This window comes from Perna viridis, chromosome 4 (genome assembly GCF_037379345.1).
Source record: "Perna viridis isolate PV_CMFRI_1.1 ecotype Kerala chromosome 4, ASM3737934v1, whole genome shotgun sequence".
In the NCBI taxonomy this organism is placed as follows: domain Eukaryota; kingdom Metazoa; phylum Mollusca; class Bivalvia; order Mytilida; family Mytilidae; genus Perna; species Perna viridis.
In genome coordinates this window covers 2791929-2816561 of record NC_142448.1, presented here as the reverse complement: position 1 = coordinate 2816561, position 24633 = coordinate 2791929, and the positions used below count along the sequence as shown (strand labels likewise).

The 24633-nt window shown below is 32.5% G+C and overlaps 1 protein-coding gene across 16 annotated transcripts in view; it reads right to left on the bottom strand.

Moving 5' to 3' along the window:
* The window catches only part of LOC148618446 (uncharacterized), a 138883-nt gene that overhangs the window by 45326 nt on the left and 68924 nt on the right, over window positions 1–24633 (bottom strand). For 15 of the 16 annotated variants that reach the window (XM_088577388.1, XM_088577380.1, XM_088577383.1 and 12 more), the window contains 18 exons: window positions 22198–22352; window positions 21147–21358; window positions 19911–20115; window positions 16852–16948; window positions 14448–14676; window positions 12066–12317; window positions 10406–10484; window positions 8789–8992; window positions 7652–7780; window positions 6923–7023; window positions 6132–6198; window positions 5525–5689; window positions 4602–4727; window positions 3718–3873; window positions 3352–3483; window positions 2863–3021; window positions 2329–2460; window positions 1414–1476 (listed from right to left, as the gene is read on the bottom strand). In XM_088577388.1, coding sequence (XP_088433514.1) covers window positions 1414–1476; window positions 2329–2460; window positions 2863–3021; window positions 3352–3483; window positions 3718–3873; window positions 4602–4727; window positions 5525–5689; window positions 6132–6198; window positions 6923–7023; window positions 7652–7780; window positions 8789–8992; window positions 10406–10484; window positions 12066–12317; window positions 14448–14676; window positions 16852–16948; window positions 19911–20115; window positions 21147–21358; window positions 22198–22352 — 2663 coding nt within the window. The remainder of the gene's footprint in view (window positions 1–1413; window positions 1477–2328; window positions 2461–2862; window positions 3022–3351; window positions 3484–3717; window positions 3874–4601; window positions 4728–5524; window positions 5690–6131; window positions 6199–6922; window positions 7024–7651; window positions 7781–8788; window positions 8993–10405; window positions 10485–12065; window positions 12318–14447; window positions 14677–16851; window positions 16949–19910; window positions 20116–21146; window positions 21359–22197; window positions 22353–24633) is intronic. The other variant, XM_088577393.1, reaches the window with a different exon arrangement.

Genomic DNA, 24633 nt, shown 5'->3' with positions numbered 1-24633 from the left:
AAGTGCTTTTAAAATTCATAAATTTGTAGTGTAATTCACATCTATATGAAAAAAGTGAAGTAATAAAAGTGTTAGATTTAGTAGACTTCAGCTCATGCAATTCTTATAACAAAGTATAACTGTTTCATAGCCTTAATAAACAAAAATACAAAATTCTCAACCTAAGGCCTATAATTTTGTATGGTTATACTCCAGAACCTATAAATGTGTATGGTTATACTTCAGGGCCTATAAATGTGTATGGTTATACTCCAGAGCCTATAAATGTGAATAGTTTTACTCCAGGGCATATGAGTGTGTATGGTTATACTCCAGAGCCTATACTTTTGTATGGTTATACTCCAGGGCCTATAAATGTGTATGGTTATACTCCAGAGCATATAAATGTGTATGTTTATACTCCAAGGCCTATAAATGTGTATGGTTATACTCCAGAGCATATAAATACGTATGGTTATACTCCAGGGCCTATATATGTGTATGGTTATACTCCAGGGCCTATAAGTGTGTATGGTTATACTCCAGAGCCTATAAACATGTATGGTTATAATTCAGGGCCTTTAAATATGTATGGTTATACTCAAGGGCCTGTTAATGTGTATGGTTATATTCCAGGGCCTATAAATGTGTATGGTTCTACTCCACAGCCTATAAATGTGTAAATGTTATACTCCAGAGCATAGGTTTAATATTTACAAAAGAAATTGTTCAATGTTAGGCTAATGATGTAATCACTCATTCCTGATCTACAGTCAGTACATGGTTTGGGAGATATCTGTAGTGTGTGAGATGTGAAGCCTCAATCTAATGTATCAGCAGAACCAGTAAACAGTTATTTACAAATCAAGATTGATGACAAAGAATCATATAAAAAAATACAGTTTCTCAATTCTAATGCAACCATCAAATTTTTCTGTGAAAAGATATTTTGTTACTGACATCCATGATTATCATATCTAGTTACAGGAATCAATTTCATGTATTTATCTCATCTCCATAAAGGCTTTAATAAAAAAGCATAAAAACTCAAAACCTTCGTTCATAAAGGGCTCTACATGGTAACAATTGCATGGTTTTTGTATTTCATGCAATGGATTAAGAATCTAAATGTTCCAGACCATGATTTAATAAGTGTTCATCAATGATAACCGTGAACTTATTTCTAATTATATAATATACAATTGATATTGCTAGGACGGAATTCTCATTTTCTTTTTACTAAAACTGAAGCTAAAACTTCCTCAAGTTGCACCTGGAGTATAATTGTCCTTTAAGCTGCAATGAGAGAAACTGAAGCTAAAACTTCCTGAAGTTGCACCTGAAGTATAATTGTCCTTTAAGCTGCAGTGAGAAAAGCATAAGCTGAAGTAAGTTAACAACAAGTTATAGGTTACAAGACTACATTGTTGGTACCTTCATATTGATCTCTTTCTGCGGGACTGGGAGGAGGGGTGTGAACACCTTCGTCATCATCATCTAAAACAAATTACAGTAAGCCCAATAACTCATTTGGATTTTTTATTTTTCTGTGAAAAATGAAACTAAGGACAAATGAACACTGGTTTTCTCCCAAAAATAGGTCAAAGTTCAGTTGGTATTTTCTTACTTTGTATTTAGTAGATATTAACTAACAACCAGTGCATTTACACAATTAAGACACAAATTGGTAGATGAATGTTGATATCAAGCCATATCAACCATCTTCAATATAAAAAAACTTCTTCAAATCTAAGATTGAGAAAAATTTAAATTAAGGTTCAAGTTTGGACTTCTTACAGGGGGTAAATCTTTTGCAGAGCATTAGCCATGCACAAAAGCAAAAAGTGTGCCCATGATTCGCATTAAATACTGAAAAAAGTAGTATCTTTTAACATTAAGTTTACATAATATTAGACTGAGATACTATAAACAGTTACTGCCAAGAAGCTTGTGTTGTCTATTCGATCTTAAATATTAACGAGGTCAATTAGTTGTTTATCGACAACATCCAGTGGAATAACATGCACATGCAAAGTATAAAACAAGTCTAACAACAAATAGAGTACGTCATAAAACTAATCAATATGTGGTATAAATAAGGTACATGTTTTACATTGTATATTATGCTGTATCTAAGATAAAAATTTAAGAAATATTTAACTGTGTCCCTTTGCGTGTGTGTCAACAGATAATGAAATCATTCTAACCAGACAGTTATTCCGTCTGTATTTATTACTGACGGAGCTTAAGCTTAAGATGCACCATATGCACTAAAGTTACCATAACTGATAAACAAAACAAAACAATGGAATGAATGAACTCCGTCCAAACAGTAATGCAATCTGATACCTTTGACCTTTGGTTTAGAAGATAGATGTTCCATGTAATTTAAAATATCAACTACTATTTCCTCAGAACTTGGCCTTGAGTCTTTTTCATAGATAACATTTTCCTCTGTAACAGTTTCCTGAGGCTCTACACCTGAGGTACAAATGTTATCACTTTATCAAGAGGTGAATTACAAAACCTGAGATCAAATGCCTTAAATAAGTTGATATGTTGTTACCCAAGTATTTCAACATATTAATTTTTTACTTGAGAAAAAAAAACTTTTACAAAACGTTCTTTTCCAAAGATTTTCCACTTGCAAATTCCCTATATCAAAAACCAATTAACAGACATGATTTTACGAGGTCTACAAACAAGGCAGAAATTGGCAACATCAATAGTAAATAAACAATAAAAAAAAAATCGTAGCGGTTAAATCCGAATTTGAAATTACGAAAGTCCGCTAAAAAGCTGAAAAAAAAATCATGTCTGAATTAGACAATTCAGATAAATACAATTAACTTTTTGAACTCAAGCAAGACCCAGCTTATGTACCTTGCTGGAAAATTATCTGTTGAGGCTCCCTCATTCCATCAAGGTGCTCAATCAAATCAGAAAAATCATCTATCTTTTTTTCTACTTGAACTTGTTGTTTGGCCTGAGGTCTTCGTGTATCAACTTGGACGACTACTTCATCACCATTTAATTTATCCCCTGACATAAAGTCATAAATTCAAATTATGTAAAGCTTTACTTCATTTTAATAGAGGTATTTCTTTTTATCAAAAAAAATTATCAAGATTCTGTAATTGTGCTTCAGTATTAACTTTATGACAATTGGACTTTGATAAGTATAGAGGATTATCAAAATGATTACTGAAAACAAAAGTATAATGATACATGTAAACATGGAAACAATAAACACTCATAACAAGTCTTTAATATATTTGTTTATCATATATACTTCTTGAAAAAGATAATGTAGAAAGGCACACACAGGAAAAAATCATTAAAAGCTTGGTAAGACATAGCTCATGCCTCTACCTTCATTCTTCTGTAAAGTCGTTAATTTACTAGTGTTTTGTACAATTTCCTGAACTACATCTTGAGAACTCGGTCGAGAGTGCTTCTCATGAACTATTTCATCCTCTGTTACAACTCTCTGAGGCTCTTCATCTGACATAAAATAGTATAAGATGGTAGTAGGCTTTATTACAAATGTACCATTATTAAGGGTTCAATTACCTCCTCAAGTTAACTCTATCAATAAGTCATAATTTATCAAATTATTACTTCATAAGCAATTTCAAATAGTTTTTACAAATGTGTCTACAAGTATGGAAGGGAAAGTTAAGTGATTAAAAAATTTGCAGGTGCTCCAAAAATTATCACTCTGAATGTTTTGACTACCTTGTTTTTCTAAGTGGTGTTGAACTGTATCAAGTTGATTAATCAACTCTATCAAGTCTACATCTTTAAAATGATCACGATCAGCCTGTTGAGGACTGGCCTGAGGCCTACGTTTATCTACAGAAGCCACTATATCATCCCTTATATCTCTGTCATCTAATAAATAATTTTCAATTCTAAGTCTAAGTACAAGTTTTATATTGAAAAATAATAATTCTTATCACATAAACACTAACCTAAAATTTATTTGACTACATGTAATGCATTAATTTTTTTTTATTTTTCAAATTCTGTAAGTTAAGTACCTCAAGGGTTTATAAATAATGATCATAACCAAAAAAAATAATAACTTTTTAAAAATCTTACAAATTATTTGGTAAAAAATAAGCCACACACACACACACACGCAGAGGATGACACAGTAAAATATACTGTTAAAGGATATAAAATGTACGATGGTAAAACATGTCCAAATACATATAAATAATTACAAAGGTACACAAAATATATACATACACATATAACAGATACTCAATAGATGTTGATAAATTTCTTTGTAAATGTCACTAACTGTTAACTACTTAACTATATTATGAGTTACAATATTAGTGTCTCTTAATTTCTCCCATTTTAAGTAAAAATCAAAGTATAAAAATTAAACAGAAGAAGAAAGAAATAAATAGTAAAGGAGATGACTCCAATTATTCTCATGTAATTGAATACTATCAGAGGGGTGACAGAGCAGGGTATTTTATTAAATAATATCCCCAGAAACAATAACTGTACTTAAAATTAAGTAAAACACAACATTGATTAGTACTGATAGGACATGCAATGTTAAGGTGCAGTAACCACAACAGGGAGACAGTCATTCATGCTGGTACCTTGTCTAGGAGGAGGAGCCGACTGTTGACCAATCGATTCAACAATAGATATTATCTCCTCCGGTGTCATACGCTCATGTTTTGTATGAGTGATTTCATCTTCAAATACAAGTGGCTTGTCTGTATCTGTGGAGGGTCAAAGGTCAGTTAAAATAAAGCACTGCATATGATGGATTTGGCAAAAATGAAGTAATCGGGTAAATATGATTTAGATAAATGTTTTGTGCTCAATTGTAATTCCCTTCTTTCCTTACTACTTCAGTTTTAGCCAATCTTGTTAATTTCTCACACAGTTCTAAAAACAAAATAAGCTACAATCTGGCACTGATATCACAAGCTCAAACAGTCTATCACTCAATACACATTGGTTTATGATATAGCATAAGAAAAAGCTAAATATAATTCAAACCAATAAGCCATTCTGAACTTTTTTTAATACTTTCTTCAAAGAAAAAAAAGCTATTAGAGTATGAAATAATAAAATCAGCAGCTATCCATTGTTGTGTAAACTCTAACACGCCATACCTTATATCATTTTTTTCCCTGGCAAATAATTTAGATATTTGATTTTACCCCCTCCTTTTCCCATTGTTTTCAGCAACATTTATTTCAAAGTACATTTCAAATGTTGAAAGTTTGTTGAGTTTACAGCAGACAACTTTATGATGGTAATAGATCAGACAATGATGAGCATGATAACTAAGATTCTACAGTCAAGGTTCCTCCAGGTTTAATATCAGTTACAAAACATAAAATTGGTTTTCTGGACCTGAATTTGTATTAAATCGTACCCTGGAGAAACCTTACTTGGTTAAGGAAAAACAGATATATATACAAATATATGATATTGTTAGTAACTAAAACATGTGTATTAGACAGATGAAGAGATGTGGCTGCCTTTCTGTTAACACACAGTTATCTACCTTGGCCCTCTGATTCTTTTTGTTCCTTTTCATCACAATATCTATCAAGCTGTTCAATCAAATCCATATAATCATCAGCTTGTTTTTCACCTTTGACCTCCTGTTTAGCAAGTGGTCTTCGTTCATCAACTTGGACCACAACTTCATCATCTCTAGGTTCAGTTTCTATATGTGAAGTGAACAGCTATTCAAGCAGTTAATCAACACAGCATTCACAGCCACTAAAATACTGATAGCATGTATGAAGACTCACATGAGATTTCATTTTCATACTTCAAAATTATTTCCCCAATTTTTTTAAAAACTGAAATCTTCATACCACTGATCAGCACTTCAGCAATCATTAATAACATAACATTGTCAATCAAGTTAATTTCATAAACAGGAATCATTTAATGCAATACTTGCAGCATATGTCACAGTATCATACTTTCGCCATCTTACATTGCACTCTTAAGTCAGCATTGTGAAATGTATTTTATTTTTCATCCGTTCATTTCACAAAAATGGATGAACTGATAATTTTCCAATGACCCTTTACCTTCATGAAAAGCTAAAAGGAATGCAGCAGGACAGTTTGGAAGCTCTGTTGTATACAGATATTTACCTTCTTCTAAAGCCTGTGGTGCATGCTTGCCATCTGAGCTTGGAGATTCTGCAATAGACTCGGATTCCTGTAGAATAAAAAACAAAAACTTATCTTAAAAGCAAATCACTGAAGAGATTAAAGAAAGATAAATAACTTTTTCTTTCATTCTTTCTATTATATACTCTGAAAATCTAACAAGAAACTTAATTTTACCCTTGTAACTCAGGTTCATCTTTTTTATAAAGTTTTTATCATTGTAAGAAACTAATGAGATCCTGAAACATCTCTTTAAAGAATAAACCCTATTAGTTATAGTGATCCAGTTGTTACAGTACAATATCTATTGTATTTAAATCATGGTTAGTTTTTAAAAATCTCACTACCAAACAAATCTCACACAAATCTCACTACCAAACAAATCAGACAGATAAGAAATAGAATGAGAAGACCATAGAAGTATAGAGTTACATCATCTACTGAGAGAGAAAGTAGGGGAAAAAAAATAAAAAATCAATGTTGCTAAGTTACCACTAACAACTCTGATCAAACCTTTCTCACCTCGAAGTCCCCTAACAACTTATAAAAAAAAATATATTAAATTCACTAAAAGCATGTTTTAATCATTCACAACACCTGCATTTAAGTGGGCAATTATTGAATTAATGGTAATACAAGAATAATAATAAAACAAATTAATACTTCATAACCACAGTGAGCAATAGAAGATACTTTAAAAAGATAGCCAAAGTGATATTACCACATTTAAAGAAATGATACCAATAAATTAAACCATTTATCCCTAACAATACCTTAACCATATCTTGTTCATCGAACTGTACATCTAATGACATGTTCCGCTTCATCGAGTCTTCTTTAGATATTCCTACTTCTTCTGTAAATGTGTCGAAACCTTAAAAAATCAAATGTAAATGTATAACCAATTAACTCTTCAAAAAAACCACATCTAGATAATTCTACCATGTTTACACTGTAGTTTTTTTTCTCTATCAAACAAGCATTCTTACTTGTTGAGGATGATTATGTGGCAATCCCTTATGAGCAGATTTCTCTGGAAACAGTGAAGATGCCTTTATATCAACATTGTTACTAATCAACAACCATTCTGAAGGACTGCATTAACTAATACTACACATATTCTTGTATAACGGACCAATTCAGAAATCGTATGACATTCTGGAAATGTAAGTCGATCATGACATTCCTGATTGGACAAGATGTATTTTATGAGCACAATGTAACATTTTTTATGAGGGCAGAAATTTTTCTGAATTGATCCACTCTACAGAGTGAGATAAGCTCTTTCAATACTAATAGAATTGCTAATCAGCTGAAGCAGTTATGCAATAAGCTGACAACTAGGTCAAAACAGCTGCTTGAAATGTTAAAGACAACCAGAACTAGAAAATATAGCTAATACCTACGTAATTTTTAGCCTATCTATCTTAATTTCTACAGAATTCACATGAACAGATTTATCAGAAAATTGTATAGAATGTGTAAAGGTGTAGAATTTATACCTGATTGATCCATAGCTACTCTAGCAGCTGCTGCCTCCATTTCATCTTCAACATTCTCAACATTGTATATACATTTCTTCACAACATCTTCACGACCGATCTTAACCAGAGCTTTCTCTAGCACTTGGCCTACATAAAAAATTTTTTATATCTTTACAGAGTTGAATAATGACCTTATTATGACTTTATACAACTCTATGTTCACAATAAATATGTTTTCTCATACTATATGTCATCAGTAGAGAAGGGATATGTAAATACTTACAACATGTGCCACATCTACTTAAGCCACACACCAAATTTGAAATAAATCCATCAAATAGGAAAGAAGATTATTGTGACAAAAATTTTCCTTATCATTCTATGTTGTGATAAATGGCCAAGTCCCATGGAGTTGATATACTACAACACCCATATAATATATCTATAAAGTCACCAACAAGATTGATCCATCTATTGGTAGCGTAGATAATTATGACAAAAATCAAAGAGTGATGATGAACGAAGTGATTCCAATATATAGAGAGCATTTAACTCTTTTGTGGGTATCACAGAAAAAAAATTTTAAAAAATTGATAAGCTGTTTGTAGATCAATGTACTTCTATGTGTTTCATCTCTCTTCACTAATAATAATAATAATAATAGACTTTATTTTGAGAGGGTAACACCGTTAGTTTACAACAACTAATCTTTCCTGAGGCTCTCATGTAATACAAATGGAGACCGAATTATATACACATAAGTCTGTTTACAAACATGACAAAACAGTACAAGAAAAAACAAACAAAACATAACAAAACAAAAGTTACCAACACAAATGTGTATTATTGTCATAGAATACACAGCTATATTTGTTAAAACATAAATCACATGTCAATCAAATACAGCTCAATTTTATGTTTAAAGCAATTTGTCTTTGAAATATTACATAATGTACTGGGTAATTAATTCCACAAAACTGAACCAGAATATTCAGCAGATTATCACTCCATCTGATTTAGCACTAAGTTTTGTCTCTTCATACTGACCTTTATTAAGTTGAGTATCTTTATCAACCCAGAGTTGTAACATGGCAAGTCCTTGGTCATTAACTGTTTGTTTGGGTAGAATACATGACATTATCTTTGTATACTGACCTTTATTAGGTTGAGTATCTTTATCAACCCAGAGTTGTAACATGGCAAGTCCTTGGTCATTAACTGTTTTATACTGGTTGTTAATGTCATTTATTTCTGAAGAAGACACATCTAACTGTTGAGCTAACATCACCCAATCACCTTTCACCGTATCTGCCACATCTGTAAGTCTGATGGAAGCTTGCTGCACTCTGTCTTGCACAACTGAAACATTGAGATTTCTCTACAATATTCTATGGGATTCCTTGTACATTAGATCTTACAAATGAAATCAATCCAATGATCATAGGCACATTAGGGATAAATTATAATTTGTTTAAATGTACTAATAATTTAAATCAATTTAATTGATTTTTCACTGCTGAATAAAAACAATATTAAGAGTATTGTTGAAATATACAGCATTGATGTAAGCTTAAAGAAAGGGTAAAATGAGAGGCATTTGCTTTTTCATTACAGGATAAAATAAAATGCTTCACAGGGTGCAGCTCAATGTGGGCTGCAGAGATTAATACCAAACAGTTAGGGCAAGTATGGACACACCATTCATACTAGATTCAGAACAGTTATTGATCATAATTAGATATCTGACATAGGATAAGAACAAGACCAAAATTGAGGAGGGCACTTTATGTCCTCTTATTCCTGAATAATAGAGGTCTAAACCTCAAATATCAATCCAAACCATCCTTTGTGGATATGGTACTTGTGATACAATTTAAAAAAAAATCATAACCATTTACTAAAATAATTGAGATAAAAAAAAACAACTTGTTTCTGGCCCCTTATTCTTACTTGGCTCAAGTCACAACCCAAAAAATCAATCCCAGCCTTCATCCTTGTAGAGATCCCTCCATTTTCATCTTTTAGTTATATGCATGTTTCTAAGAAGCTATCCTGTTTCCATTACCATTATAAATTTTTTGGCAGACTTCTTAGATACAAACATATGAAAAAAAATTCCATAAACGGCACAATATCCCATAAAAATTTGGTACGACATTGTAAAAATTTTCTCATGAAAGTGTTGCTTTTTTTTCTCAATCAAGTACTGATTGAGTCTGATCAGAAATAAATACAAAAGGATATATTCCCAATGGCACAATTACCATGAAAACGCCAATTTCAGTGTGGCAGGACAGCCTACCTGAGTTGTAGTAGGTAGTGAGATTTAAATAGCCAGTTAATTGACTTGGCCAAAGGATTAATTTTTCAGCCAAATCTGTTTATAGCTGGTTTGTCACCGAGCAGTCTAGGGTTCAATCCTCAGTGGCGGAGTATAATTTTGTGAGTCAAATCATGCTCTTCTGTTACATTGGGCAGCTGACTAAAAAGCCCACAGGGTTTTGTTAGCTGATAGCTAGTATTAAAAGTCATTCATAGTACGAAGACTTTTAAGGTGGGGGAAATGTGGCAGGACAGTCTACCTGCATTGTAGTAGTAATGAGACTTAAATAGCCAGTTAATTAACTTGGCTAAATTCTTTAGCCGAATAGGTTTTGTCGCTGGCTTGTCACCGAGAAGTCTAGGATTCGATAATTTTGTGAGGCAAATCATGCTCTCCCATTACATCAGTATTGTCATAAATAAAACAAGCAACATATTTTAAATTTATACCAATGTCGTGTTCTTTTATCAGTGATGACCTGTTTCTAAGTTCTCTGACAGCCTCACCATCCATTTCCATTGAAGACGACTGAAAATAATAAAAACTATATAAAAATTTCTTTCCACTGTAACAAAAATTATAATTAACAAATAATTTATTAATTATCTCAGAATTTTAGTAAACAAAAGCTAAAAAAAAATTTAAAAAAAAAATAATAAAAAAAAATAATAATAATAATAAAAACCTTTAATTTTTGTTAAAAAAAATCTATACAAAGATGCCTCATTTCTCTTCAATTGACTTGTCCTTAAACTTACTGGTAAAATACAACATTTTAACATATGAATTATCTCTTTCTTCAAGAAGATCAATGTTTTATTTTTCTGCAAAAAGCAGACAGCAGGAACTGTGAAAGGGGACCTAACTCAATGATATGGCTAAAATAAGGAAATATTTCAGAGAGCATACAATGGTAAAATGAAAAATATTACACATGTATGAATAATTCTCTGATGTCTATTGCTTTTTTGTAGTGGGTAAATGGAACTTCCCTTAATCTCTTAAGGTTGACAATACCTAATAATTTTATAAATTATCTTATTTTTTCTCCAAGAAAACCAAGAATCATTACATACTGTAAAATTTCAATATAAAAAGGCATATTAGGTCACCAAATTTGATTTTAAGATATCTGAAACTTAATGTATACTATTCTTTAAAAATACTTTATATAGATTCTGTAGGGAATTTTCACTATTTCACAAATAAAAAAAAAAGAATACTTACTCTGACATCCTTTTAAATTTCAAAAAGAAAACTGGGAGTCACCAAACTTTTTTTTTCAAGTAATATTTAAAAAAAAAATACAATTCCCATTACTTTTCTATAAAACGTTTTTCCGCAAATTATCTCCCTTTGAAAGAGGCTTTATTCAAATAATATAATCCCTTTAATTTTACCATATTATAATATAATTTAAACAATTTTTGCTCATTGGAAATACATACTTCAATATGATTTTGTAAGAGGACAGAAAAGAATGATCTGTGTAATTGGTATGATCTACCCTAACAAACATGAATTCTTAGGTTTCTTTTTAAAATAATTCTAAACAAAATGGATAAAACCACAAAACCCTATTTCAGACTTGTTCTTTAGCTGTTAAAAGTCTATTTAAGTTTAGACAAAAAAAAAAACAACAAAAAAAAACAACCTAGAAAGTATAATAAGAGGAAGATATTGGCCTTAAGTGCGAGCAAAGCATTAAGTTCTAATTTCCCTTTATAAGAAGTACACTTCATGTCATTTACCATTTTTGCAGAGTTTGACAAGGATATTTTCATCTGTTACAGCCAGCAATGAATATTCCAGATATTTGTAAAATCAACAGTCAAACAGTTCCAGGTACGGCATAGAAAGCAAGGTTATCATATGATCTCTTCAACCAAAACTAGCATTTTTTAAAAAGTCCAAGTAGTTCTAATAAAAAAAATGTAGAGGTCTTTGAAATATTTTGTTGAGGCAGCATTTTTTTTAAACTATTTCTTAAGCTTCATTTAGTGGTGATGTAGCGTATTGCTTTGACAAAAGTTTTTCAACTGTCAGTATGATGATTTTTAGACAAATTTCTATACATTTAAGAGTGAGCTGTGCTCACTTATAACTTACAGTTGACATATCTGGTAGGGAAACATTAAGATTACAAATTGGAGTCTGAGGTACTTCTCCCCTTGCCACTTTTGGTTCTTTCATAAATGCGACTCTTGCTGCAGGATCCTGATCCATGTCTCTGATTCTCACGGTACATGGTAGTCGGTTTTCTCGAAATGCTTTAAAATTGATGTAGAGTTGGTCACCTGATTTGGTAATGGGGATCAAATTTCCAGCCATTTCCACAAACTGTGGTCTACCATCCAAAACCTAAAAAAAAGTAACCTTCTAATTAGGGAACTATTTGTTTGTGAGGCAGGGCCAATTAACTTGGGTCAAAATATTTATTTTTGAAATTTTGCTGGTCAAAAAATTTATTTTTTTCAATAATTCACATGTGAAACAAATTAGGTAATTTTACTCACAGACGTGTTACAACACAAATATCGATCCTCCATCAATAAAACTTAAATTTTATGTTGAAAAAAGTGATGAATTATTGAGAATACCTATATGATAAATAAAATAACCAATCAGTTATCTTGATAACCAAAATATAATTACTCATGCCAAGGATGCTTGAAGATTTAACTCATGTGTGGAACAAGGACCGTATACTCATTAAACTTAGACATCTTTTAGCACTTTTGGTCATATTTTGGTTATTCACTCTTTACATTTGTTATTGTATTATTCTAACATGACATGCTTTAAAGGCTTTGAGACCACAGCTGTAATCGATTTTGATTGCTATAAAAGCAGCGACTTACTGGGCGTGACTTGTGTGTGTGTAAATTACTGTTCACCTCAATCATGTAAACAAACACACGTAACATTCCGATGTGTAACAGCTGTTTTCATTCATTTCAGAAGTGTAAATGAACATCAAATTCATATTCAATAAAAATATTAAACGTTATGTTTTTAGAAAAATTATATTATATTTCATAAAAATTAGTTACATACATAATCGTAGCATTCGACACATGCCATGTGGGCCATCATGTATGAAACCAAACAATAACAACTGTCAATGAATGGAACATTGTATCTGTCCATGTGTGAACACTGCGACCTTATAATTCAAACAGCTATTGCCATATCTAACCTCGTTCTACTTAATTTGCCCTATCCTTTATTATAAAAATATACAGCAAAGTTTCATGAGCAACTATTTCAACTAACATAGCGTTAAGTGTACAGCCAAATATGGTGGGTCTAAGGTTACCGTAATAGGTCACGAAAATTATTTTATTATTAATAAAACTGTTATTGTCCTGTTACAATCGAAATAAACTACAGAAATTTCTTTTCATCATTTTGACCATTTATGCCGATATTTTACCCCTCGCTATCGCTTGGGGAAAAATAATGTGACATAAATGGTCAGCCCATGGTAAAACAAGGATTAAATGGAGTTTCTGTGATTTATTTCTAAATTATTTTATTGTACTTTAGACTCTGGACTTGAGCCCAAAATTTTGATTTATCTTTTTAAGCATGAGTAAGCAAGAATATTCACTTTCAATTATTTTTTCCAAGCCAAGATCTCTATTTCCAAAATCTGCTTCCCTCTTCAATCTCCTCTTCAAGGAATGACATAAAAAGATCAACTAGAAATACTGTGAGAATACCCATCTTCAAATGGACTTAAATGCAAAACCTTTATTTGGATTATCTCCCTTAGGAGTCATCCAACAGTATTAATATTCCTTCATGCACATCTACTTATGATACCCAACCTCTTATAAAATAACATCAAAATTCATTGAGGAGTTAGGAGATGTGCTTACAAGTTTAATCATATAAAGCCATCAATACGGATTATCTCCCTTTGGAGTTGTGTTCCATCATGCACATCTACATATGATGCCAATCCTTCCTATAAAATTACATCGAAATTCCTTAAACAGTTTTGGAGGAATTGTGGTTCAAAGGTTTTTACATGTAAAACCTTTGATCTGGATTACCTCCCTTTGAAGTCCCCAACAGTAATTACATTCCTTCATGCACATCTACATATGATACCCAACCTTCCGATAAAATTTCATTAAAATGCCTTGAGGGATTTAGGAGGAGTAGTGCTTATGAGGTTGAAACATGCAAAACCCGTAATTTGGATTATCTCCCTTTGGAGTCCTCTGATACTAATTGTGTTCCTTCAAGCACATCTTCAAATGTCTTCAAATGTGGACAGAAAGACAGACAGGTTGATTCCTATATACCCCACTAAACTAAACTGGCAAGCTAAACACCTGTCTAAACCAAATAATTTCTTATTGACAGGCATCATTGTATAACATCTATTCTTAATTTTGTTGACCTTAAAGTTAAAAAATCTGATTATTATTTTCTTTAATCTTGTATAATATATATTTTTCCAATCTTGATCATACCAACCTCTACATCCCTACTCCTGGCTACTTCAACGAAATGTTCCTGCTTCTCTAGGGTTTTATCAATTTTATCATCAGTCATACAGAACATCCGAAGCTTTCCTTCTTCCTCAGCATTACGTTTGGCAAACACAACAAATCTAGACATATATGGTACAGTGATAGCCTCATGGTAGAGTTCTGTTGCCATACGAGGTGCATCAGCAATGTTCTGACAATCCATTAACCAAAATCTGTACAACACAATATTTTACATGATTTAATCAGTCTATCTCACTGGAATACTAAAAACAACCAAACTTCTACAATACTTAAGATGTGATTTGGTAATTTAGATGATTTCATGAACTTTTTTTCTAATTGCAACAGTGTTTAACTTTTGCTGTGACTATACATACGAAACTACTGCAGCTTGAAATCAGAGAAAATTGTATAATAAATACAAAAAAGGGCATTTTATTGGACACTTAATGATACCCTATAATGTTGCAAAAGATTTTTTTTTCTTTTTTTTCTTTTTTTTTTTTTTTGGGGGGGGGGGGGAGTTGGTAAAAAAACTTAAAATGGCCATTACATAGGTGTGAATAATCAGATCAAACTAAAATTCCAACTTGACCAGTATTTTATGATATTCAATACCTACACAAAGTTTTAAAAAGACCCTTCAATATCTTCTTATGTTATCATCTGGAAACTGGGGACAGATAGACACAATTTTTTGGAGGGTATCAGTACCATGTCATTTTGTGAGGCAGGGTATAATAAAGAGCTGCGCTTTAAGCACATGATAAGCCCATAGCCCTTTTAACTTGTACTCATGCTTTTAATGAATTCATATGATCAACTAGAAATAGTGTGAGCCCTGTCAAATACCCCCCCCCTAGAAAAAAGTAAAAAAAAAAATGCACAAAAAATTTGGCACTATTAAGGCTACCTCAAGTTTAACTAAAGTTGTCTTGATTTTTCACCCACACATTTCTATCTTGTTCAAAACACACTTTTCTGACAAGGTAAGCAAGTACCTTCTATATTTATTAGTCAATCGTCAAAACAAATGGTCAGTTTTCAACGATTTTTCAACGAATAAAGTTTCCTTGGCAATTTCCACCTTTTTTTTTTTTTTAAAGAGTAAAGGGTGCACTATACATTTACATTAAGGCACACTGTTTGGCACACCAAGTTACCCTGGTCAAATTTTGAAAAACTTTAAATTAAAAGTTGAAATTTGGTGGATATATTGATTAAATGTAGATAAGCATTTATACATAGACAGATGTAATATATGTTATGGTAAACAGGTGTAATTTAAATGAAAAAATGGTATCCGGAACGTTTCAGTCCCCTGTCGTATTAGGTTCTCTCCTCAGCATCAGATGGCTGATTTTCAAAATACCTTATTTCGCACGAACTTTTGGGACTAAAATTGTGAAAGAATGAATCGAAAAGGGTCTAATTATTTTTACCTTTTTTCCACCTACTCCATGCATGCTTTCATCCTGTGGTAGTGTCTAAGTCCCTGATATTTTATAAAACATATTGTTTGGCTGTTAGTTTTGGAAAGGCACCCCTGAGTTGTACTAAAACAGTAATATTTTTTCAGTATGTTACCATGGCTACTGGATAAGAATAATCACTAAATTACTTATAAATGACTTGAACCTCCACACACCAAGGATTTAGAAAATATGCATTTTTTTATGACAAAACACTAGAAATTTCTGTGTGGACTGCCTCAAAACAGCTTTATTTCAACTAAATGAGACCAAATTTTCAGAAATGACCTAACTGTATTGTACTACCAAAACTTCATAACACGGAAATGTAAAATTTGACATTTATACCCATTGGAAGGGAGCTTACGTCAATAGATATGAACAATTCACCAAAGTTTCATAACAGTTAGTGGAAGTGTTTTTGAGTTATTGTGCAAAAACTTGAAAATCCCGCTTTTTTATAAGTATAAAAATTCATAACAAAGTAACGATAAATCTGAAATTTATAAAATTCAAAAGGGAACTTATGTCGATAGATATGAACAATTCACCATAAAAGTAGGTGAAAGTGTTTTTGAGTTATTGTCCAAAGTGTGGATGACAGATGGACGGAGGTATACCATAATATGTCCCGTCTTAGACGGGCATATAAAAACAAGAAAACGAAGAGTAAACTTTTCAACAGTTTGGTCTGGACCTAAATTAGTGACCATTTAGTTTCTAAATCTATTGATCTAAACCCGAATTAGTGACTCGTTAGTTCCTATATCTATTGGTCTGGACCTGAATTAGTGACAAATTAGTTCCTATATCTATTGGTCTGGACCTGAATTAGTGACCAGTTAGTTCCTATATATATTGGTCTGGACCTGAATTAGTGACCAGTTAGTTCCTATATCTATATTAACAGGGTACCTTGCAGAGACTCTGGTAGTGAAGGAAACACAGTCCTCAGAGAATTCTAACTTAGTATTATTGGTGTAGTCATCCCACACAGCTGCATCAGTTCCCTCTGTAAAACACACCATATACTTTATGTCATAAAATGGTATGAAAATAACACATTCAGTTTACAGTCATGCTAGCTAACATTCTCTAATAAAAACCACTACCAACAAATATTTCTGTATTCATTCAGTACTGAATATTATAAAAGAAATTACCAGTATTATTTCTTAGCATAACCTAAAGCAGTCCAGCTACAAACATACCAACTTTTCACATACAGTAACATGCACTGTACATAATCAGAAAACAGTACCAACTAAGCAAGCCAAGGAAGAAGCTTATTAATCAATATATTTCATTCATACTCTCTTCAACATTATATTACAATGGTTTTTTGGGGGCACTATTAGAAATAATCTGATACACTTAAGTACATGATAAGCTTTTCTCCAAAAAGGTTAAAGATATGTCTATCCTGTAAAAAATTATATAACAAAATTAAAAACAAAAACAAAAAAACATTAAAAATGGAATCATCAAAATCAGATCACTTATAAATCTTCCTAATGATAACTTTCATTCCCCCCTTTTAGCCACTTATTTTCAAAAGGGGTGGGACAAAAACCTCCAAAAAATAATGAGTCCCCTGCCATGTCTCTGGGAACAATGTGAAGAATTGGATTGTCTTAAATAATGTTAACAGACACCTGCTAAGACATAGCCACTGACGACAACAGCAGGATGATACCATTATATGACTGAAAAAAATGTTGGCAGTTGTATAAAAAAGTAAATTCAATGAAGCTTGGAAGGCACATTCCTTCATATAGGTGAAACCTTTCTACATAAAAAAAAATAAAAATCAGTTCTATAAAGCATTTTATCTAATTATACACTGTGTTGACTGACAGACTGTTCTGAGTTATTGTATAAGGTATGGGCTGGAAGAAAATTTTGAATTATTGTATATTACATGTGGAATGATAGAGAGAATTATGAATTAATGTATATGGACAGACAAAGAGAAAGTTTTGAGTTAGTGTACGTGGACTGACAAAGAGAAAGTTTTGAGTTAGTGTATGTGGACTGACAAAGAGATAGTTTGGAGTTAGTGTATGTGGACTGACAAAGAGATAGTTTGGAGTTAGTGTATGTGGACTGACAAAGAGATAGTTTGGAGTTAGTGTATGTGGACTGACAAAGAGATAGTTTGGAGTTAGTGTATGTAGAATGACAAAGTGATAGTTTGGAGTTGATGTATGTGGACTGACAGAGATAATTTTGAGTTAATGTATGTAGACTCAAAAATATATAGTTTTGAGTTAATGTATGTAGACTGACAAAGAGATAGTGTTGAGTTAATGTATGTGGATAGACAGAGAGTAACTTTTGAGTTATTGTATGTTACACGTAGACTGATAGTTTTGACTTCTCCTTAGTGTTCACTAACAGAGAGAGTCAGTTTCAAGTTATTGTACTTGTGGACTAACAGAATCAGCAGTATACCATAATAGTACATTTGTATCCAAGACATATAGAGAAAAATAGGTTAATAAAAAGAAATTTCATGTATATACATATGCCAGACATATATTAACATATATTTTTAAATCAAATGTTCTAATATTGATTGGTATAAAATAATTTATTGAATATAATTGCTTGCTAGAAAGTTGATGTGGAATGAAGCATTAAATACTGTAACAGACAACTAAAGCTTTTCCTCCTACGGTACGGTACAGATATAATGTGTTTCATCTATAATGTGCTTGCATTATTCTTTACTACCTTTACATGCAAACAACAAGGCTATAAAACTGATCAGGTTTCTCATGTCATAATGGTAAGGACAAACAAAGATCAACTTGGGTTTCTCATGTCATAAATGAAAAGGACAAAGAAAACTTAAATGTTTTCTGGCTATCAGGTAGGTGATGAGGGACTAATTATTTCTAATACAAACAGGGGTGTGCAGATAGTTTAAAGAAATTTGTATGCAGATTTAAACCTTAATATATTTTGAAAAAAAAAAAACTTGCATAAATCATAATGAAAACAATGACTTTAACTAGTATAAAAGGAATATTAGCCCTAGTCCTAAATTCTCTTGTTTTCAAGACAATAATAAGTAAATTTTTAATCTTAAAATAAAGAGCACTGACTATTCTGAAAAGGAAAAATAATAAAAACACAGACAGGTATACAATATGGAGAGTGCATAACAACATGAGGAGATTTACCTCTGTTTAAGGAATGGTTGGAGCCTAGCGAAAGCACAAGAGAGAAATATCAATATAAATATGTATAAGTCAATACTCCAAGTCACTTAAGAATACTGAATCATAAAGAAAGGTATTCTAGGCAGACTTACAGAATCAACTATAAATCACAATAACTCATCACTAAATATTACTGTTTTTTCATTTCAATTTTTATACTTGAAAATATATACACAAGTTATCTTGATAACTTCTCTTTAAAGTTCCTGTGTACAATGTTCGTTAATCATTTGATACATGGCATGGTTTTATAGTATTTACACCTTTTTTTGCAGATCTGTGACTTGTAGTATATAACTCTGGTATTAAACCTAATCACAATAAAACATTTAGTCTTTTCTATTAAAGAGTAACTCTAAAATTACTGTATTTGCTACCTTAGTTTTACAATATTCATGCATTTTTTATCTGCTTCTGTCAACAAACTATGAAGACCAAATTGAATGTATATACTTTTCAACTGTACTTTGATGTTAGAACATCTGACAAATTTGCAATCACAAAAAGCATAAACAAAGGCTAGCAAGTTGTGAATCTTAAAATTACTTCAAATTTGGTGTAATGAAAGGGTCAAATATTTATAGATAAATCAAGGAAAAATTTATACTTAATTGTATAAGTATGCTATTCTTGTGGAAGAATTTTTACATCAACATCAGATAAGAGAAGAATGGCAATACAGTTTCTACAACAATGCATTACTTAAGCTGATGGAAGTACCTAATGACAGTGAGTTGATTCCCTTACCTGCAATGCTATAGAGAACACGTAGAGTGGGAGCATCTCCTCCATACTGATTAATCATTCCTTTCTGTGCAGCCTTGGGTACTGGTATAGTCAAAATAATGTCTTTGTGAAATTTACGTCTCCTTGGTTCTACTGTTACAATAGGGCTCACAGCAACACGATTTCCAAACATCTTAGCAACAAGATCTGGGTTGATTTTCTGTGCCTGGTGATTGGAGGAAATGGTCACATAATAAATCACATGATACAACATGACATACATACATATATATACAGCATATTCTACACAATAGAGCAGGACTAAAGCAGAAAACAGTGCATAAATTTTACTTTATCTTAAAAAATGTCTGTTTCAAGTTCAGCCAATCTCGCATGTCCCTTAGATCGCTATAAATAGAATAAATACAGAGGTCAATTCAAGAGAATAATATACTCTAATGAAAAATGCAACATGTCTCCATAATCTGCATTCACTTTATGATTCATTTCAAGAAAGCAGCCTAAAGTTAATTTATGAAAATAAAGAAATAAAATGCAGTGCACAACTTGATAACTTGACCAACTTTCAGCCCCTAATTTCTCCATGGCTCCATTCACAAACCCAAAAATCAATCCAAGCCTTTCTTTGAGGGTATGGCATTCACTGTTACTCAAGTTAATATACAGACATCAGGAATATGTTTGTTTCTGGCCCCTCCTTTGTGCCATCATTCCTAAACTGTTCAAGTTACAAACAACTCCCAAAATCAATCACAGTCATGGAAAGGTGTCTTGTAGTATAATTCAAAAGTGATCAATTCACTTAAAGACAAGTTGTGGTCCCAAAATAGTTATAACACATTTATAAAATAAAAAAATCAGCCTTCTTTCTTTATAGAATGACACCATGTGGTACAATTTCAAAGAAACACATTCACTAATACATGAAATACTCAAGTAATTATTTCAGAAATCATCAAAATGCTTGTTTTCTGGCACTTTTCAATCCCTAATTATTCAATAATTCAAATCATTATCCCCAAAATCAATCCAAGCCTTCCTATTGTGGTATGGCACCTTGTGGTATAAGTTATTGTCTGGAAACCAAATTATCTATGGATGCTGGATGATGACAGCATGATATCATTTTTTGTGGTTGTATAAATAAAAAAGAAATTTATTACAATTCAGCAAATGTCTCTATGCAGAGTCACATTCAGAAACCACAAACCGTTTCACATCCAATAGTTAACATACCTGTAGACCAACTCTGATTTTCTTGGTAAGAGCTCCCTCTGGGAAGACAGCCTGCACTTGTGGTACTACTGTAGAACTAATGACACCACCCTCATCACCAACTTGTCTTTTCTCCTCCTTAATCTTTGTCACCAAAGCGAAGTACCTAGGGAGGTCATCAGTCAGAATTCTAGTTATTCTCTTTCCTGTTACTTCATCTTCTTGATCTAAGTCTATAAATCATAAACAAATCAAGTCAGGAATTAATAGTCCTCATTTATGATATTTAGATTAATTTTCCTGTGGTTGTTGTTAATTAAGTATTTCTGTGTGATGACATTTTGACTTTTGTAAGTTTACAAATATCAACCTTATTTCTCCTATTGAGTATGTCACTAAGGCAAAATTTTTTACTCCGAGACCTCATTCTATAAAGGCATATTTCATTTTGGGATGCCTACATGTAGTTCAATGGGTTACCCATAACTACTGTGCTGTATACATATCTTCCAAGCTTTGTTCCATTGTCTAGTCTAATTTTAAAAGGTCAGAGGCTAGTGTAACTCATCTTCCACAACTCGTTCCATTGCCTAGCCGTTATCCAAACTGGAATTCAAAAGGTCACTGGCTGGTATTACTTACCTTACATGCGCTGTACCAGAGCCTAGCCTTAATCCACACTGGAATCGAAAAGGTCAATGCCTGGTATTACTTACCTTACAAGTACTGTACCAGAGCCTAGCCTTAATCCACACTGGATCAAAAAGGACAGTGGCTAGAACTGTGAAGGTACTTATATTCATGGGTATCAATTTTCTTGGTTTTGGGGGAAAGCACAAGTTTGTGGATTCTTGAATTTGTGGTTTTGATGATTCTGTCATACAATTTTTAGTAAAAAATCCTCTTTGTTGGGAACCAAATTTCATGGTTTACCTTACCCACAAAATCCACAAAAATTGGTACCCCACGAACATTCGTGTTTTCACAATATTGCTTACCTTGTATGCTCTGTACCAGACCTTAGTCTTCATCCACACTGGAATCCAAGAGGCCAGTGGCTAGCGTTACTTACCTTCCATGCTTTGTTCCAGTGCTTTGTTGACAGCTTCATCTGTAGCAATGACATTATGTTCTTCCCATTTTTCTCCATTGTCACTACGTAGGATCTTTATTTCTCTCTCTTTACCACGGAGTGATGCAAAATGCGGTACCTCCAAAACAATGTTTCTGTAATAATATAAACAAACTTTATTATGGTTCTGGTTATCATCAATTTCATGTTTTTTTTCAATTTCTTTTACTAATATTACAGCTATAAAAACTATCAGGGCCACAATGATTATCAGGGTCATACAGATGCACAGGGCACAATAATGATCAGGGTCCTACATATATATATAGTATTGAACAGGCCACAACAATGACCAAGGTCTAACTTATGTACATGCCACTGCAATTAGGAAGTCTAACCAATGTACAGGTCATAACAATGATCAGGAACTTACCAATGTAATGGCCACAACAATGATTAGGTCTAGCCTATGAACAGGCCACAACAATCATCAGGTCTAACCAATGTACAGGCCACAACAATGATCAGGGTCTAACCAATGTACAGGTCACAACAATCATCAGGTCTAACCAATGTACAGGCCACAACAATCATCAGGTCTAACCAATGTACAGGCCACAACAATGATCAGGGTCTAACCAATGTACAGGTCACAACATGGATCAGGGTCTAACCAATGTACAGGTCACAACATTGATCACGGTCTAACCAATGTACAGGTCACAACAATGATCAGGATCTAACCAATGTACATGCCGCAACAATGATCAGGGCCTAACCAATGTACAGGTCACAATATTGATCAGGGTCTAACCAATGTACAGGCCACAATGATGATCAGGATTTAATCAATATACACCTAAGTAGTGTAAGGATGTTGATAATATTAATATTAAAACAGCAGAAATTTATATTTTATACCTAAGATGTTCCTAAATTGAGGAAGAATTTTAGTTCAGGAGCCTTAAATGACATTAACTGTGACAACATCGTCTAAAATGAAATTTACTGCATATTGAAGTATTACATGACTAAGGCATAACTAGTTAAGTACATACATCCTTTATTATACCACCCTTAATGGACTATTATCATTACATGGAGGTTAAACTGATCTTTCAAAATAATTATACATGAAGATGTGGGAAAGTTCTCAGGTACAAATCCCACACATGAAAATAGCCTTTTGATGTTGGGTAAGGCATCCAAAAACCGGGTGTTCGGACAACCACATAATATTGTTAAAGTACCGGTAGTTAAATAGCATATATTTAGACTAGGATGCTTTGTACTGAGCACACTGGAAAGTAGCCAAACCCAGGCAAAAACTGTCAAGATTGTAAACATAGATCTTATTCTATTGTTTGGTGTTGTACATAATAACTTATCTTCTATATAAAATATCTCAGAAACCTGAATCTTTTGACATGATCAGTTTCTATATACAATCCTCTTATCTGAAAACTTCATCATTTGTATAATGTTCTATGACTGGATTCATATTTCCTGCTCAAACAATACATGTACCATATTGAATCTCCATCTTTTGTTTAAAGTACATTGCATTTTTTTAGTTGTTTGATGAAAGAACTACTGTCAATTTACTTTTGTTATTTGGGATACCAATCTAATTTTGCAGCCATTTAATTACTTGTATTAAATAGACCAATTCATGGCAGTTCACCTATGGCTTTTTTGTTTTTTTTGTTTTTTGTTTTTTTGCTCACAAAATCAGCAAAACTAGAGTTGGAGTAATGGCATTCACATGAAATAAAGGGTGAATTACGTTTGTGCACACTTGTCAAAAAAGATTGCATGCTTGCCCCAAATTTACCTGAGAAAATGTTCTACGGTTGCGCACAGTTATACATATGCATTATTTCAAAATTCCTTAATCACATTAATCATACATTTACACAGTTGTCTTGCTCCAAACAATATAAAAATAGGAACTGAAGAAGTTGCCACTTTTATTATAGAAAATTTGGAAATAATTTTAATTCTTAATAATCTACAACCACCCCTACTGTTGTTACTGGTGATAGAAAGACCTCTTGTCACCCATTTGATTAGAAAGTAACAGGTGAAGTTATCAAACTGATCAGATTATGTGTGGAGAAGTGCCACTATTATAATATGTTGTTACTGGTGGTAGAAAGACCTCTTGTAACCCATTTGATTAGAAATAACAGGTGAAGTTATCAAACTGATCAGATTATGTGTGGAGAAGTACCATTATTATTACACAAATTGACCAACACTTGTTTACTGACAACACAGTCATCATATTCCATGCCAAGTGTGTAACGAGGTACAGGTGTACAGACACACCTGGGGATACAGACTCATTACAGTGTAATGAGGTACAGTTGTACAGACACACCTGGGGATACAGACTCATTACAGTGTAATGAGGTACAGTTGTACAGACACACC